The sequence below is a fragment of the Nannobrachium achirus genome (genome assembly GCF_963921795.1).
Source record: "Nannobrachium achirus genome assembly, chromosome: 2".
In the NCBI taxonomy this organism is placed as follows: domain Eukaryota; kingdom Metazoa; phylum Chordata; class Actinopteri; order Myctophiformes; family Myctophidae; genus Nannobrachium; species Nannobrachium achirus.
Genome location: NC_137811.1, coordinates 32,802,048 through 32,814,461, shown reverse-complemented (window position 1 = coordinate 32,814,461; position 12,414 = coordinate 32,802,048). Strand labels below are relative to the sequence as shown.

The following is a 12,414-nucleotide window of genomic DNA, read 5'->3' as shown; positions in this document are numbered from 1 at the left end:
CAAACATGGACCTGTGCCATCCCCGCCACATCCAAGCCTCCACCCCTGGTTTTCCGCTTAACTGGTTTTCTGTCTTGGGGCATGGACCACTGGAGATGATTGTTACTGTTAGGGGTCCCGCCTGTGACCCCAAGTATGTGGCACCCTGTCCTTTGAGACCCTATGCGCTGTGTCTGCTGAATAGAGAGAGAGAGACATGCTTTGCACACGGCTGCTCTGTGTTCGTGCAGCTCGATAAGATGGCCTTGGACTGGAATGACTCCTCAGCGCAGCTGGCCAACGCTAACGAGCTGTTATCTTTTATCCGTCAACATGAGATATGACATTCTGGGGGAGAGCGGGTTTCCCAGAGACTTCTGACGTGAGAACGGACGACTCCCAGTTTGGTCTCACCTTGACCGTCTCGATTACGTCAGACTGTGCATGAGAGCGCACGTGAATGTGCGTGAGCGCGCGCCATTGTGTGTGTGCTAAACTGAAGTTCTGTGTGTGTATTCCTATTGAGATGATGCAGCGCAACGTCCTATAAAAGAGCGTGTCTCAGTGCCCCAGAGCTCCACTTGTTTCCTTGTTAGTTGTTCTTGTCTTTTTGTAGAGTTGAGTTGTTGCAGCTATCCCCGGCCCGTTAGGGGTCGGGATGGACCTTTTTGTACTTAGTGCAATTTCTGCACCACTTGTTCCTGTACTTAGAGAGACTTTGACTCGGTTAGATTCTCTGTTTTTAGTCAAGTACTTATATTGTACTTCTTCATTATTTCATTGCCAATTACTGTATTGGTGGTTTTATATTTTGTAACTGTTTTTACCAGTAAAGCTTTTTATTATTCACTTTTATCTGGTGTCTGTCTGAACTCATTTTTTAAGAGTTTACAACTTTTTAAGGTCTGACTTTCTCTCCTTCCCTACGGGGAAGGCTGCACTTATGGGAGGAAGGTTTTGAACACCTTCAGGCACTCGAATCATCTCCTGGCTGTGGGACTGAGTGAGGCTTTTGGTAAGAATCAACAAGAGTGTTTTCTTAGGTAAAAGTCTTTTCACCTTCTCAGAAGCCAACTCAGCGCGTGCTGAGTTGGTGGGCGAGCTTGGCAGAATATAAGTACAAATCTCCAAACCCCTTAAACCGGATGAACTGATGTTCACACTGGACGGTTTGTACTAATAAGTCAAGCGGCGTCGCTCCCGAGCCCCTGGTGAGAGCTAGGTGTCAGACTCATACTTTACATGGTCTTTGTGGTTTGCATTCTCCATTCAGACCTAAGGTCTACATTTCTAAAGTAAGGTGCATTTCCTGGTCTCTAAAATAAATAGTTGCTGCAGAAAGTAATAATATTCACCAGTTAAAGAGGGTCTCATTGATAGCTCAGCTTTCATTCAGAGAAGTGTATATATGTAATGTAAATATGTAAATATGTATATGTATATGTGTAATAGTAGGTTTATGCAAATGAGAAAGGTTATAACACCTGTTTGTGTTAACTTAAAGGTATAGTGTAGTGTTAGTGATAGTGTTTTGTTAAAAAAGATCTGGTAACTTCTTGGGCTTAGGACCTGAGGAGGGTTCCGGACGGCGTCGGGGGGTCCCCTAATAGGTGAAGGGGTATCTAGTAACTCGGAGCTCATTACATGGCGTCCCTGGGTGGGCATTGATTGATTATTGATTATTGATTAGTAATTAATTTATTATAGGCATAATATTATTGATTAGTAATTGATTAATTATAGGCATAATATTATTGATTAGTAATTGATTAATTATAGGCATAATTGATTGATTAAATTCGTGTCCACTGCCACATAAAGAATAGCCGAGAGACCCTTGGAGTATAGTTATTTACTACAGAAGTAAAGGATAGTTAATATTATCAAGGCTTAAGTGTTTTTTATTCACAAAACTCCCCAGAGCGTCGGAGATTTTGAACATAGTGAAGTGGAGGTCGGTGTGTACAGCCGACGGCCAGTTCGGTAAAAACATCTCCATCAGGAACTAGATAAAATAGCAGTTGAGAACATCTAATAATATTTTAACGACTTTGCGACCAACCTAAGTTATATGGGCGTGGACTCGCCAATCCCACCGCCGCAAATAACTACCTCAATAACTACCTCTTAGATAATGCTACCTCAGGGAGCGGTCGGCAGGGCGAGCCCACATTGGCTCAGCTTAGGTTGGAGAACTCGGTAATAGTACATATTGACCAAGTTCGCAAGACCAGGTGAGCACTGAGAAATGGCCGAAGCTTCGGGTTGTACACCCCTAGTTAGGCATGGAGAGGTTGCGCCAAGGCATGGGACAGGTAACTGTTGTTCTCGTAAGGAGATGCCCTTTGCCTTGGAGTGTGCCAGACATGAAGTGTTGATCTGTGTAGCGCCAGGACGGTCCCCGCCACCTGGGGACAGTGGAGTTGGAAAGAGTGCCAGCGCCGGTTAGGCGTATCCGATGGTGTGGTGAAGTTGGCCAGGGAAGGCTTCACGCAAGCCTCTCCTTCGCCCTGGTGGCGAGGCCTTTACCTTTGGGCCCAAGGAGGGGCCCAGGGGATGTTGAGCATTGGTTTGCCCGCGGTGCTACGTCCTGTATGGACTGTGCATCGTCCTGGCAGCCTATCCTGTTATGGCCGCTGAAGCTGTGGTCAGATGTTCTTGCTCATGGTTGGGCATTGCCCTGGCCGAATGCAAATGCCAGAGGGGGTGTTAGGGGTCCTGACTGTGACCCCAAGAATATGGCCCCCTGTCCTTTTAATCCATATGCACTGTTTGTACTGCATAGAGAGAGAAATACATGCTTTTGCACACTGCTGACAAAGCTGCTCTGTGTTCGTGCATCCAGCTAGACAAGGTGGCCTTGAACTAGGGTGACACCTCAACACAGCTGGCCAACACTAATGAGCTGTTATCTCTTATCTCTCAACGTGAGATATATTTCCCGTGGGAAGAGAGAGGAGGAACCCGGAGGGAGGGGCACCCCCTCCCTAGGGAGGAGCTGTGGCCTGAGGCTCTGCATATAAGGAGCTCCTCAGGCAAGCTCTCGTCACAAACGTCTGCTGACCATCATATGGGACACCTCTCAAACCTTTCTATTCTTTGTGGAGAATTGGAACCTGACGACGACCTAGACATGGCCAGCGAAGGACAAGAGCAGATCATCTCCATTTGCCTGGACGACATGGATGATGACAATCTTCTTGCTAATGACTCTGGAGATACAGGCTGTCCAGGCTGTGTCAGCTGCTGCCCAGCCTGTCCAGATGAGCACATTATTGATTTGCATAATAGCAAACACCCGGAGAACCAGATCTCTGGATATCTCCCAGAGGAAGATCGGAGTGGTGTCTCCACCCCAGCTTCAATGGATCGATCAGCGGAGCCTTCTGTGCCCATTGTGGGTGCCGTCTGGAAGGTGGTGTTTCCCTCACTTCTGGGGGACCTCGCTGACGATGAAGACTCCGAGATGCCCAGGATGCAGCTATATGGCATCAAAGGCAACAAGATCAACGACGATGCCCTGAAGGTTCCTCAAGTTTGGGAGCAGATCGCGGGCATTAGACGAGGACACCTGTCCAACAGAGAGCCGTTCCTGACACCTACTTGGGAAGACTACGTGTTACTGAAAGGCCACTCCATCAAGAGATTGGTGAACTATTCCCGCCTGATAGGAGACAACTGGCGCTCTATTGTGCCTGCATGTGTAACCATTTACAGGGTGATGGTGAGTTCTCTGCGTTACCAGGCGGGCCAAGTGTGGGCCATCATCGAAACCCAGGGATCAGGGCAGAATCGCTTTGGTTGCCTCGAAGCCATGTTGGGACCTCGTATGGAATATGGAAAAACAGGAATCCGGGATGCCTACCGAGATCCTGCAATATACCCATCTGATGCTGTCGCAGCTGCCATTGAGGCGAAAGCACGGGAGGGGAACCAGGGTGCCAGAGGGGGTCTTAGGGGCCCTGGGGCTCCTGCCCGGGACCCCAAGAATGTGGCACCCAGGCTATTCAAGCCACAAGGCAAGAAGGCCTCGAGAAAGGAGACCCAGCCCAAGGCTGAGACAACTGAGGCCAAGGGTTCAAAAAACGGAGAGCGGGGAGCCACCAAAGGGGCTCCCCCGAAGAAGGCTCCAACATTCCTGCCTGCAGGAGAATGGGCCGCCCTCCCACAGGAGGAGAAGGAGGCAAGGATAGCCCTGAGAGCGGCAGCGAAAGCCGCGCGCAAGGCTCAAGAACAGGACCCACCTGACTCCGTGGTGGCTGCGGATGAGAGGATCCAGGGTGCCAGAGGGGGTGTTAGGGGTCCCGCCTGTGACCCCAAGTATGTGGCACCCTGTCCTTTGAGACCCTATGCGCTGTGTCTGCTGAATAGAGAGAGAGAGACATGCTTTGCACACGGCTGCTCTGTGTTCGTGCAGCTCGATAAGATGGCCTTGGACTGGAATGACTCCTCAGCGCAGCTGGCCAACGCTAACGAGCTGTTATCTTTTATCCGTCAACATGAGATATGACATTCTGGGGGAGAGCGGGTTTCCCAGAGACTTCTGACGTGAGAACGGACGACTCCCAGTTTGGTCTCACCTTGACCGTCTCGATTACGTCAGACTGTGCATGAGAGCGCACGTGAATGTGCGTGAGCGCGCGCCATTGTGTGTGTGCTAAACTGAAGTTCTGTGTGTGTATTCCTATTGAGATGATGCAGCGCAACGTCCTATAAAAGAGCGTGTCTCAGTGCCCCAGAGCTCCACTTGTTTCCTTGTTAGTTGTTCTTGTCTTTTTGTAGAGTTGAGTTGTTGCAGCTATCCCCGGCCCGTTAGGGGTCGGGGATGGACCTTTTTGTACTTAGTGCAATTTCTGCACCACTTGTTCCTGTACTTAGAGAGACTTTGACTCGGTTAGATTCTCTGTTTTTAGTCAAGTACTTATATTGTACTTCTTCATTATTTCATTGCCAATTACTGTATTGGTGGTTTTATATTTTGTAACTGTTTTTACCAGTAAAGCTTTTTATTATTCACTTTTATCTGGTGTCTGTCTGAACTCATTTTTTAAGAGTTTACAACTTTTTAAGGTCTGACTTTCTCTCCTTCCCTACGGGGAAGGCTGCACTTATGGGAGGAAGGTTTTGAACACCTTCAGGCACTCGAATCATCTCCTGGCTGTGGGACTGAGTGAGGCTTTTGGTAAGAATCAACAAGAGTGTTTTCTTAGGTAAAAGTCTTTTCACCTTCTCAGAAGCCAACTCAGCGCGTGCTGAGTTGGTGGGCGAGCTTGGCAGAATATAAGTACAAATCTCCAAACCCCTTAAACCGGATGAACTGATGTTCACACTGGACGGTTTGTACTAATAAGTCAAGCGGCGTCGCTCCCGAGCCCCTGGTGAGAGCTAGGTGTCAGACTCATACTTTACATGGTCTTTGTGGTTTGCATTCTCCATTCAGACCTAAGGTCTACATTTCTAAAGTAAGGTGCATTTCCTGGTCTCTAAAATAAATAGTTGCTGCAGAAAGTAATAATATTCACCAGTTAAAGAGGGTCTCATTGATAGCTCAGCTTTCATTCAGAGAAGTGTATATATGTAATGTAAATATGTAAATATGTATATGTATATGTGTAATAGTAGGTTTATGCAAATGAGAAAGGTTATAACACCTGTTTGTGTTAACTTAAAGGTATAGTGTAGTGTTAGTGATAGTGTTTTGTTAAAAAAGATCTGGTAACTTCTTGGGCTTAGGACCTGAGGAGGGTTCCGGACGGCGTCGGGGGGTCCCCTAATAGGTGAAGGGGTATCTAGTAACTCGGAGCTCATTACAGTTACCTTATGTGTTCAAACGTGATCTGACAGGATAATGATTAGAAGCATGAAACATGCTACTGTAACATTATTGTGCAGACAGCAGTTAACACTTTGTGTTATCATGCCTGTCACTCTATTGAATCTCTGAAAGGTCTGTGACGAGACTTAGTATGAGTATCCGCTAACACCAAACTAGGCCAGTGGACTAATAATGGTCATCTCTCCCTCCATGAGAGTAGACGGTGGGTCGTCTCCACAGAGAAGCCCTAATCCAGATGTCAAGGCGTTGGTACGTTGGCTCAAGGCTGTTCCGGTTGACCAAGACACTATCAACAAGGTAACTTGTGTATTACTCGCACAAAACAGAAAGTTCACTACTCAATGTATAACTCTCATTTGAAATTCGATTCTTTGATAAAGCTTGAGTTATTTTTTCCTTACACTTAATTAGGCTGAATGGCATCAGTCACTCTTGTTGTTAGCATCGTTGCTTCATTATTACAGCATTTCTTACATGAGAACATAATTTCACGTGTTTGTTATCCTGTTTTTCCTATAGTTATGCTCTCACGAGTTCACCTTGGACTGTCTCCTCCACGAGGCCTGCAGGGATGACTTAATGTATTGTGGCATAAGGTGAGCTGTCTCCACGCATCACCCTCACACATCCTCACACATGCAGAAACACACAGTGTTCTTCTACAGAGTTACTAGAAAGAGGAAACGCATCGCTTTAGTTCATGTAAATTACTATGTATATGCAAAGTGGCGTATGTTACACAGTAAAACACGTGACGTGACTGATATGACTATACAGTACATGAGTACAGTTGTCAAACACGAGGATTCCCCTGATGCACGTAAAGATTCCTCTGTCTGGAATTTCTGTGGTGGCTGTCTTATTGAGTTGAGAAAAGGCTTTTTGCAAGTATAACATCTCGCTGGAACCACCTATCATTCCATCTTGCCATATTTATGAGGCCTCATAGATATCATTTATCCCACTTCATGAAATTCCTTGTAATATGAAATAATATCAAAACGACATTATGTTGTTTTGGAATGTGGCATTTTCAGTATGCGTTAAGTATCCCTTTATCTCTTCCCAGAGGGGGCATGCTGTGTCGTATCTGGGCTGCCATCACCGCCCGCAGGAAGGGCCAACTGGGCACGCATGCAGAAGAGAGTGAGGACACACTTCTCTGACAGCTGTGAATCAACGAACAACAACAGATGTATTGATGGGCTGGTCCTATCAGCACAACACATTTTATAATGAACTGTGACAAGTACTGATGTGCAGCTTGTTGTACTGGTACCAGTGGCATTCGGATGCCTGTGAATTGTTTTGGAGAGTTTGTCGAAGAAATTGCTGATTTCTGGAAATGGCGTAAGCACCACTCACTGTGAGAACTATCATTTTCTTTTACACTACTTCAGTTGGGTTGGTTTGTGTTTGCAGAAAGAGGTATTGACTCTTAGCTTGGTTTCTTACCTTTTTGTGCAATGTGTGATAGAATGTAGAAATCTCTATGTGGAAAATAGGGCCTGCTGTCTGTTTTTGCAGCTTATCTTGGGCTTGGCAACAAGGGAATTCTTTGGACCTGTACCTGCTGTGCTGCATGCATAGTGTGCAGTGTTCTATAAGTTTGTTTTGTTTGCAAATGCTGAATTGGAATGCCATTGCTTTTGTCTGTGTAATTAGATTTCACTCAGAACATAGCTGGATCTAAGTTATAATAAGAGGTGAATAGAGACATTGAAGCATGTAGGATGTTTATATTCTGAACAAAAAATGTTGGTCATGGCAAATTTTTGCTGGTGTGTATAAAACTCATTCAAATACACAAGGATGTTGAATCTTTTACACTGGAGATTATGTGGAAGTATGATGTAGTCTGGAAGAAGCGATGCAGTGCTGACCAGTCCTAAAATTCCACACATGCCTTTACATCTGATGTCATACTGTTCACATTACCTTGGAGACAAGTGTGTGTGTGTGTGTGTGTGTGTGTGTGTGTGTGTGTGTGTGTGTGTGTGTGTGTGTGTGTGTGTGTGTGTGTGTGTGTGTGTGTGTGTGTGTGTGTGTGTGTGTGTGTGTGTGTGTGTGTGTGTGTGTGTGTGTGTGTGTGTGTGTGTGTGCGCGCGCGCGTGTATATTGGATTTCTGCGATAAAGCACTAAAGGAAGTGATGGAATGATATTTTGCATGAGGCATGTGCCTGTGTGACATTTGGTAACTGTGTATAGAGGGTATGCGCGTGACATCATCATCGTACCAGGAAGTTATGCAGGAACACCTACTGAGTGGCAAAAAAATGCTTTCTGGCCTTGACAGCCCATACATCCAAACAGAAAAGTCCTGTCTGATTGCATTAAACAACGTTAAACGACATTAAACCCACTTTGCAACTTACTTTGCCACTCGATTTGCCACTCGATTTGCCATTCACTTTATGCATGCGCATACCCTCTATTGTCATCTATTTAATAGTGAAATTATGACTCATCTCGGTGAGATGAAATTTATGCTAAAGGATGTCAATTATTTTTTATAAGCTGTTTTGAACATTGTAATTATTGGGCATATGGTGACTCAGTTCCTACAGTACGTCATTAGGGGTATTACTTCATTGAGGGATTGGGCTTGGTTTGGGCTTGGTAAAGATATGAGTAATGGTTTTCGCTCAGAACTCTACTTTGACTGAAGAAAGCAGTGGAGCTAGTTCAGGCACACAACTCGGTGTGATGCAATTCATGCGATAACACTTCTTACTGCAAACCCAACCCTGAAACAAGCTGGTCTATTTAAATCCCAAGTTTTATGTCTGTTGTCTCCCTTTCCCGACTAAACGGAGAGCAGTAATTGCAGTGTTGTCTGAACAACAATAAAGATCGATGTCAGCGCATTTGTGTTCAGTCCGGTGTGCTGTCTCCTTTAAATAACTGACATTAACCAGTCCTGCTCGACACCAGGGTCTAATGTTCTAATCTATACAGTATACAGAGACCAACTCCAACCACTGAAGATGTGCTAGTTACAGTATTTTCAGACTTAACGTATTTTGCAAAAGTTACTGGACCATCAGTCCCCTCAGCAACGGGTATACTATATTCTATCCTCAGGTGTATTTCTGAACCAAATCATAAATGTGACTCCCACATCCCCATGCACACACATACCTTATCTTTTTTGCACACTGTTAAGGAAAGCTTGGGTAAAATAATTGTACTGCCTGTAATGTTGCTGCCAGCTGTGTTGTTTGAACAGAACACCTTAGGCTAAATTGTTTCACCAGAATTTCCGTAAACCTGAAATGGTTTATTTTAACCAAGTGTGTACATGTTTAGACCTGAGGCACAGTGATGTGAATGAAACTGTTTCTTTTAATGCAAAGTCAGATTAAAGATGATCCCCCTGCATTGTACAAATATTTAGCCTGAAGTGATTCTGTGAATAGGAGCAAAGGGTAAGGCATAAATGTACATACAGTATGTCTACATCTCTCTGGATAACATATCTACAAGGTAAACAGATGATAATGATCGTTGTCAGAAGAGATTACATCCTTATTGTTATTCCTGCATTGGCCTTCCTGCATTGAAGACAGACAGACTGCAGTAGGCATGAGAAACAGGACATGCAGGCACATGTAAAAGTAGAGAGATACATACAGCTAATATTAGATCATTTCAAATGGTAAACTTTAGGTAAAAAGATGAAAAATATTTTTTAACCAAACTTTTTGCATCTCAGAGTTGGGCTGTGAACCGTTCAGAAACCTGTTTGGTAGCCTAATTACAAACAAAGGGTGTAGTTTGAAGTTTCCTTAGTTTAATATCCTCATTGATGATGTCATTTAGCAGGCAGGTTTTTGAACTAGTCCACAGCCCACCTCTGAGGCACAGGGCGAGTTGATGGAGATGGTCTTAAAATGAGAAAGGACCAATTATTTATAAGGTTGAAAATGGGTGAAGTGTTGCTTTAAAGTCTGTCCTGGGCATATGCACTTGGGCCGATCGACTCTCTTTCCCTTTATCAGTTTCCATACCCTTTCTCTCCTATCTATACAGTATATAGCTTTCTCTCTCTCTCTCTCTGCCTCTTTCGCTCTCTCTGCCTCTTTCTCTCTCCCTCTGCCTCTTTCACACTTAAACTCCCTCACCCTTTCGCTCTCTCTCTCCCTCACTGGTCGTCTTGCAGTCTAGACATGCTCCTCTCTTAAATCATAATCATCTGCAGTGTGTGGCAGCCCCTCTGCTGCTGTACTCTGACCAACACTGTCATCCATTCATTTCTCTTCCCTGTGTTCTCAGATTTATAACCCACCTTGTGTTGTCAGGGCTTCAAACGAGTAAACACAACCTCCCTCACCCCAAATAAAACGGAATAGGTCTCCCTCTGTGGATATCATCATAGGCTCTGATTTACCATGGCAATTACCCAGAATGCTGAGCAAATCAAATGGTGGTAGGCCAATAAATTGAGGCAAGTGACTGCCAGCTGTGTCCTTGGATGCTGAGTAAGGTTTTGCTTTCAATTTGGTAACTTGTTTTCCCCAAACAACACTTTTTCTAAACTATACTACCTCTAAAAAACATGTTTTCTTCCAAATTAGGCCTACACTTTGTTCTCATTCAAACTACCCCCCCCCCCCCCCCCCACACACACACACACACACACACACACACACACACACACACACACACACACACACACACACACACACACACACACAGGCACACACAAACACACAGGCACACACACACACACACACACACACACACACACACACACACACACACACACACTCACTCACTCACTCACTCACTCACTCACACACACACACACACACACACACACACACACACACACACACACACACACACACACACACACACACACTAACACAACACATTAACTTCTATGTTCTTGGAATGCTGAAGTAGGTTAAAGTCGTACTTTTTAAATAGTTTTCTTTGTCTGTTTCTACTCATCAACTGATTAATTCGCGCTAACAGTATGGTAGCCATTTTAAAGAGATTCATAAATGGCAATGCATACTAATTGAACTAATTGAACGTTAAGTGAATGAAGCCCCTTATGTCCAGACTCCACCTCTAATAAGATTTAAATTAGGATTGTCCTAATAGGATGCAATCTGTTCGCTCATACTGTAGATAACACAGGGTCTGTGCTTTTCTTTTTTAAGCAATCTGTTGCGGCAGGAAAATCATTTGGCATTTCTTATCTCATTCAGGGGGGTTGTTGTGAGATGTTCAGAATGGACAACAGCCAATGTTACAGTTTGATTCTTTGTAGAGTGGTGGATATTGCTTAGTACAGCTGAGCTGATTCATTCTGCTGATCAGAGCACTTTTACGCAGCAACAGACTCCTTGGCCTCATAACAATAACTTTTATTCTGCTCCCATAGCCCTGATAGGTTTCCTAGGTCTAATTCAGTGGTTCTCAACCTTTTCTGGATCAGGGCCTGATTGAAAATCATGGAAGTGTTCCCAGCCCATCTATCTGATAACTGTTTATTTAATGATCATGGATCAATGAAACTAATGCAGTGAAAACTCATTCTTCAAGGTTTTAAATAAAAGAATACTATGACATAAAACAAATACATGTAAAATCTTTTTGTTTTGCCAATTATTTGGGAGCCCACTTGCAATATCCCCATGGCCCACGAGTTGGCCCCGGCCCACAGGTTGAGAATCGCTGGTCTCTAATTGCTAGCTGCTGTAGAATTATGTGGGCCGACCCGAAGGCACCACAAAGTAGTGTTTTTCATTGCCTTTAGCATTCCTCTTGTCATACTATCCTTCGCTGTTCTTCCTCTCCCAGTGTTTTATGTTAATCCTCTTCTCTCCATGTGCCGTCTGGAGGTGGAGCTCAACCTCTGACGGGCCAATAATGAGGAGCGCCGGTCAGGCAGCTTGTATCGGGGGTCCTGGGGGGATTGAGGGCGTCGCGTTGGGAGGCCCAGCACTTTGGGGATTATTGTTACTGAGCCCTAGCCCACACTCCTCTTCACTATCACTGCATACTGAGCCCCATGCAGTCCACTCTCCTCTTCAATATCACTGCATACTGAGCCCCATGCAGTCCACTCTCCTCTTCAATATCACTACTGAGTGAGCTCCATGCAGTCCACTCTCCTCTTCACTATCACTGCATACTGAGCCCTAGCCCACACTCCTCTTCAATATCACTGCATACTGAGCCCCATGGAGTCCACTATCCTCTTCAATATCACTACATACTGAGCCCCATGCAGTCCACTCTCCTCTTCACTATCACTGCATACTGAGCCCCATGCAGTCCACTCTCCTCTTCACTATCACTGCATACTGAGCCCCATGCAGTCCACTCTCCTCTTCACTATCACTGCATACTGAGCCCCATGGAGTCAGTCGGTGTACCTTGCTCTTATCACTGCATACTGAGCTCCAGTCCACACTCCTCTTCACTATCACTATAAAGATCCATCTAAAAAAATATATATTTTTTGTTTTTAGTTTTTTTCTGGCATACAGCTCATGAATATTAAAAAAATCCATATCTCAAAATATTACACAAGACCAGATTTATAATACAGAAATGTCTACCTTCTGAAATCAGAGTTGTT

At 44.8% G+C, this 12,414-nt stretch overlaps 1 protein-coding gene across 2 annotated transcripts in view; it reads left to right on the top strand.

Annotated features, from left to right (window-relative positions):
• LOC308280097 (mitogen-activated protein kinase kinase kinase 5) overlaps positions 1-8,993 on the top strand; it is a 33,430-nt gene extending 24,437 nt beyond the window's left edge. For both annotated transcript variants that reach the window (XM_080720360.1, XM_080720359.1), the window contains exons 26-28: positions 6,015-6,112; positions 6,335-6,411; positions 6,885-8,993. In XM_080720360.1, the coding sequence (XP_080576486.1) occupies positions 6,015-6,112; positions 6,335-6,411; positions 6,885-6,981 (272 nt within the window). In that variant the 3' untranslated portion in view covers positions 6,982-8,993. The remainder of the gene's footprint in view (positions 1-6,014; positions 6,113-6,334; positions 6,412-6,884) is intronic.
• Positions 8,994-12,414: the final 3,421 nt, after the last annotated feature.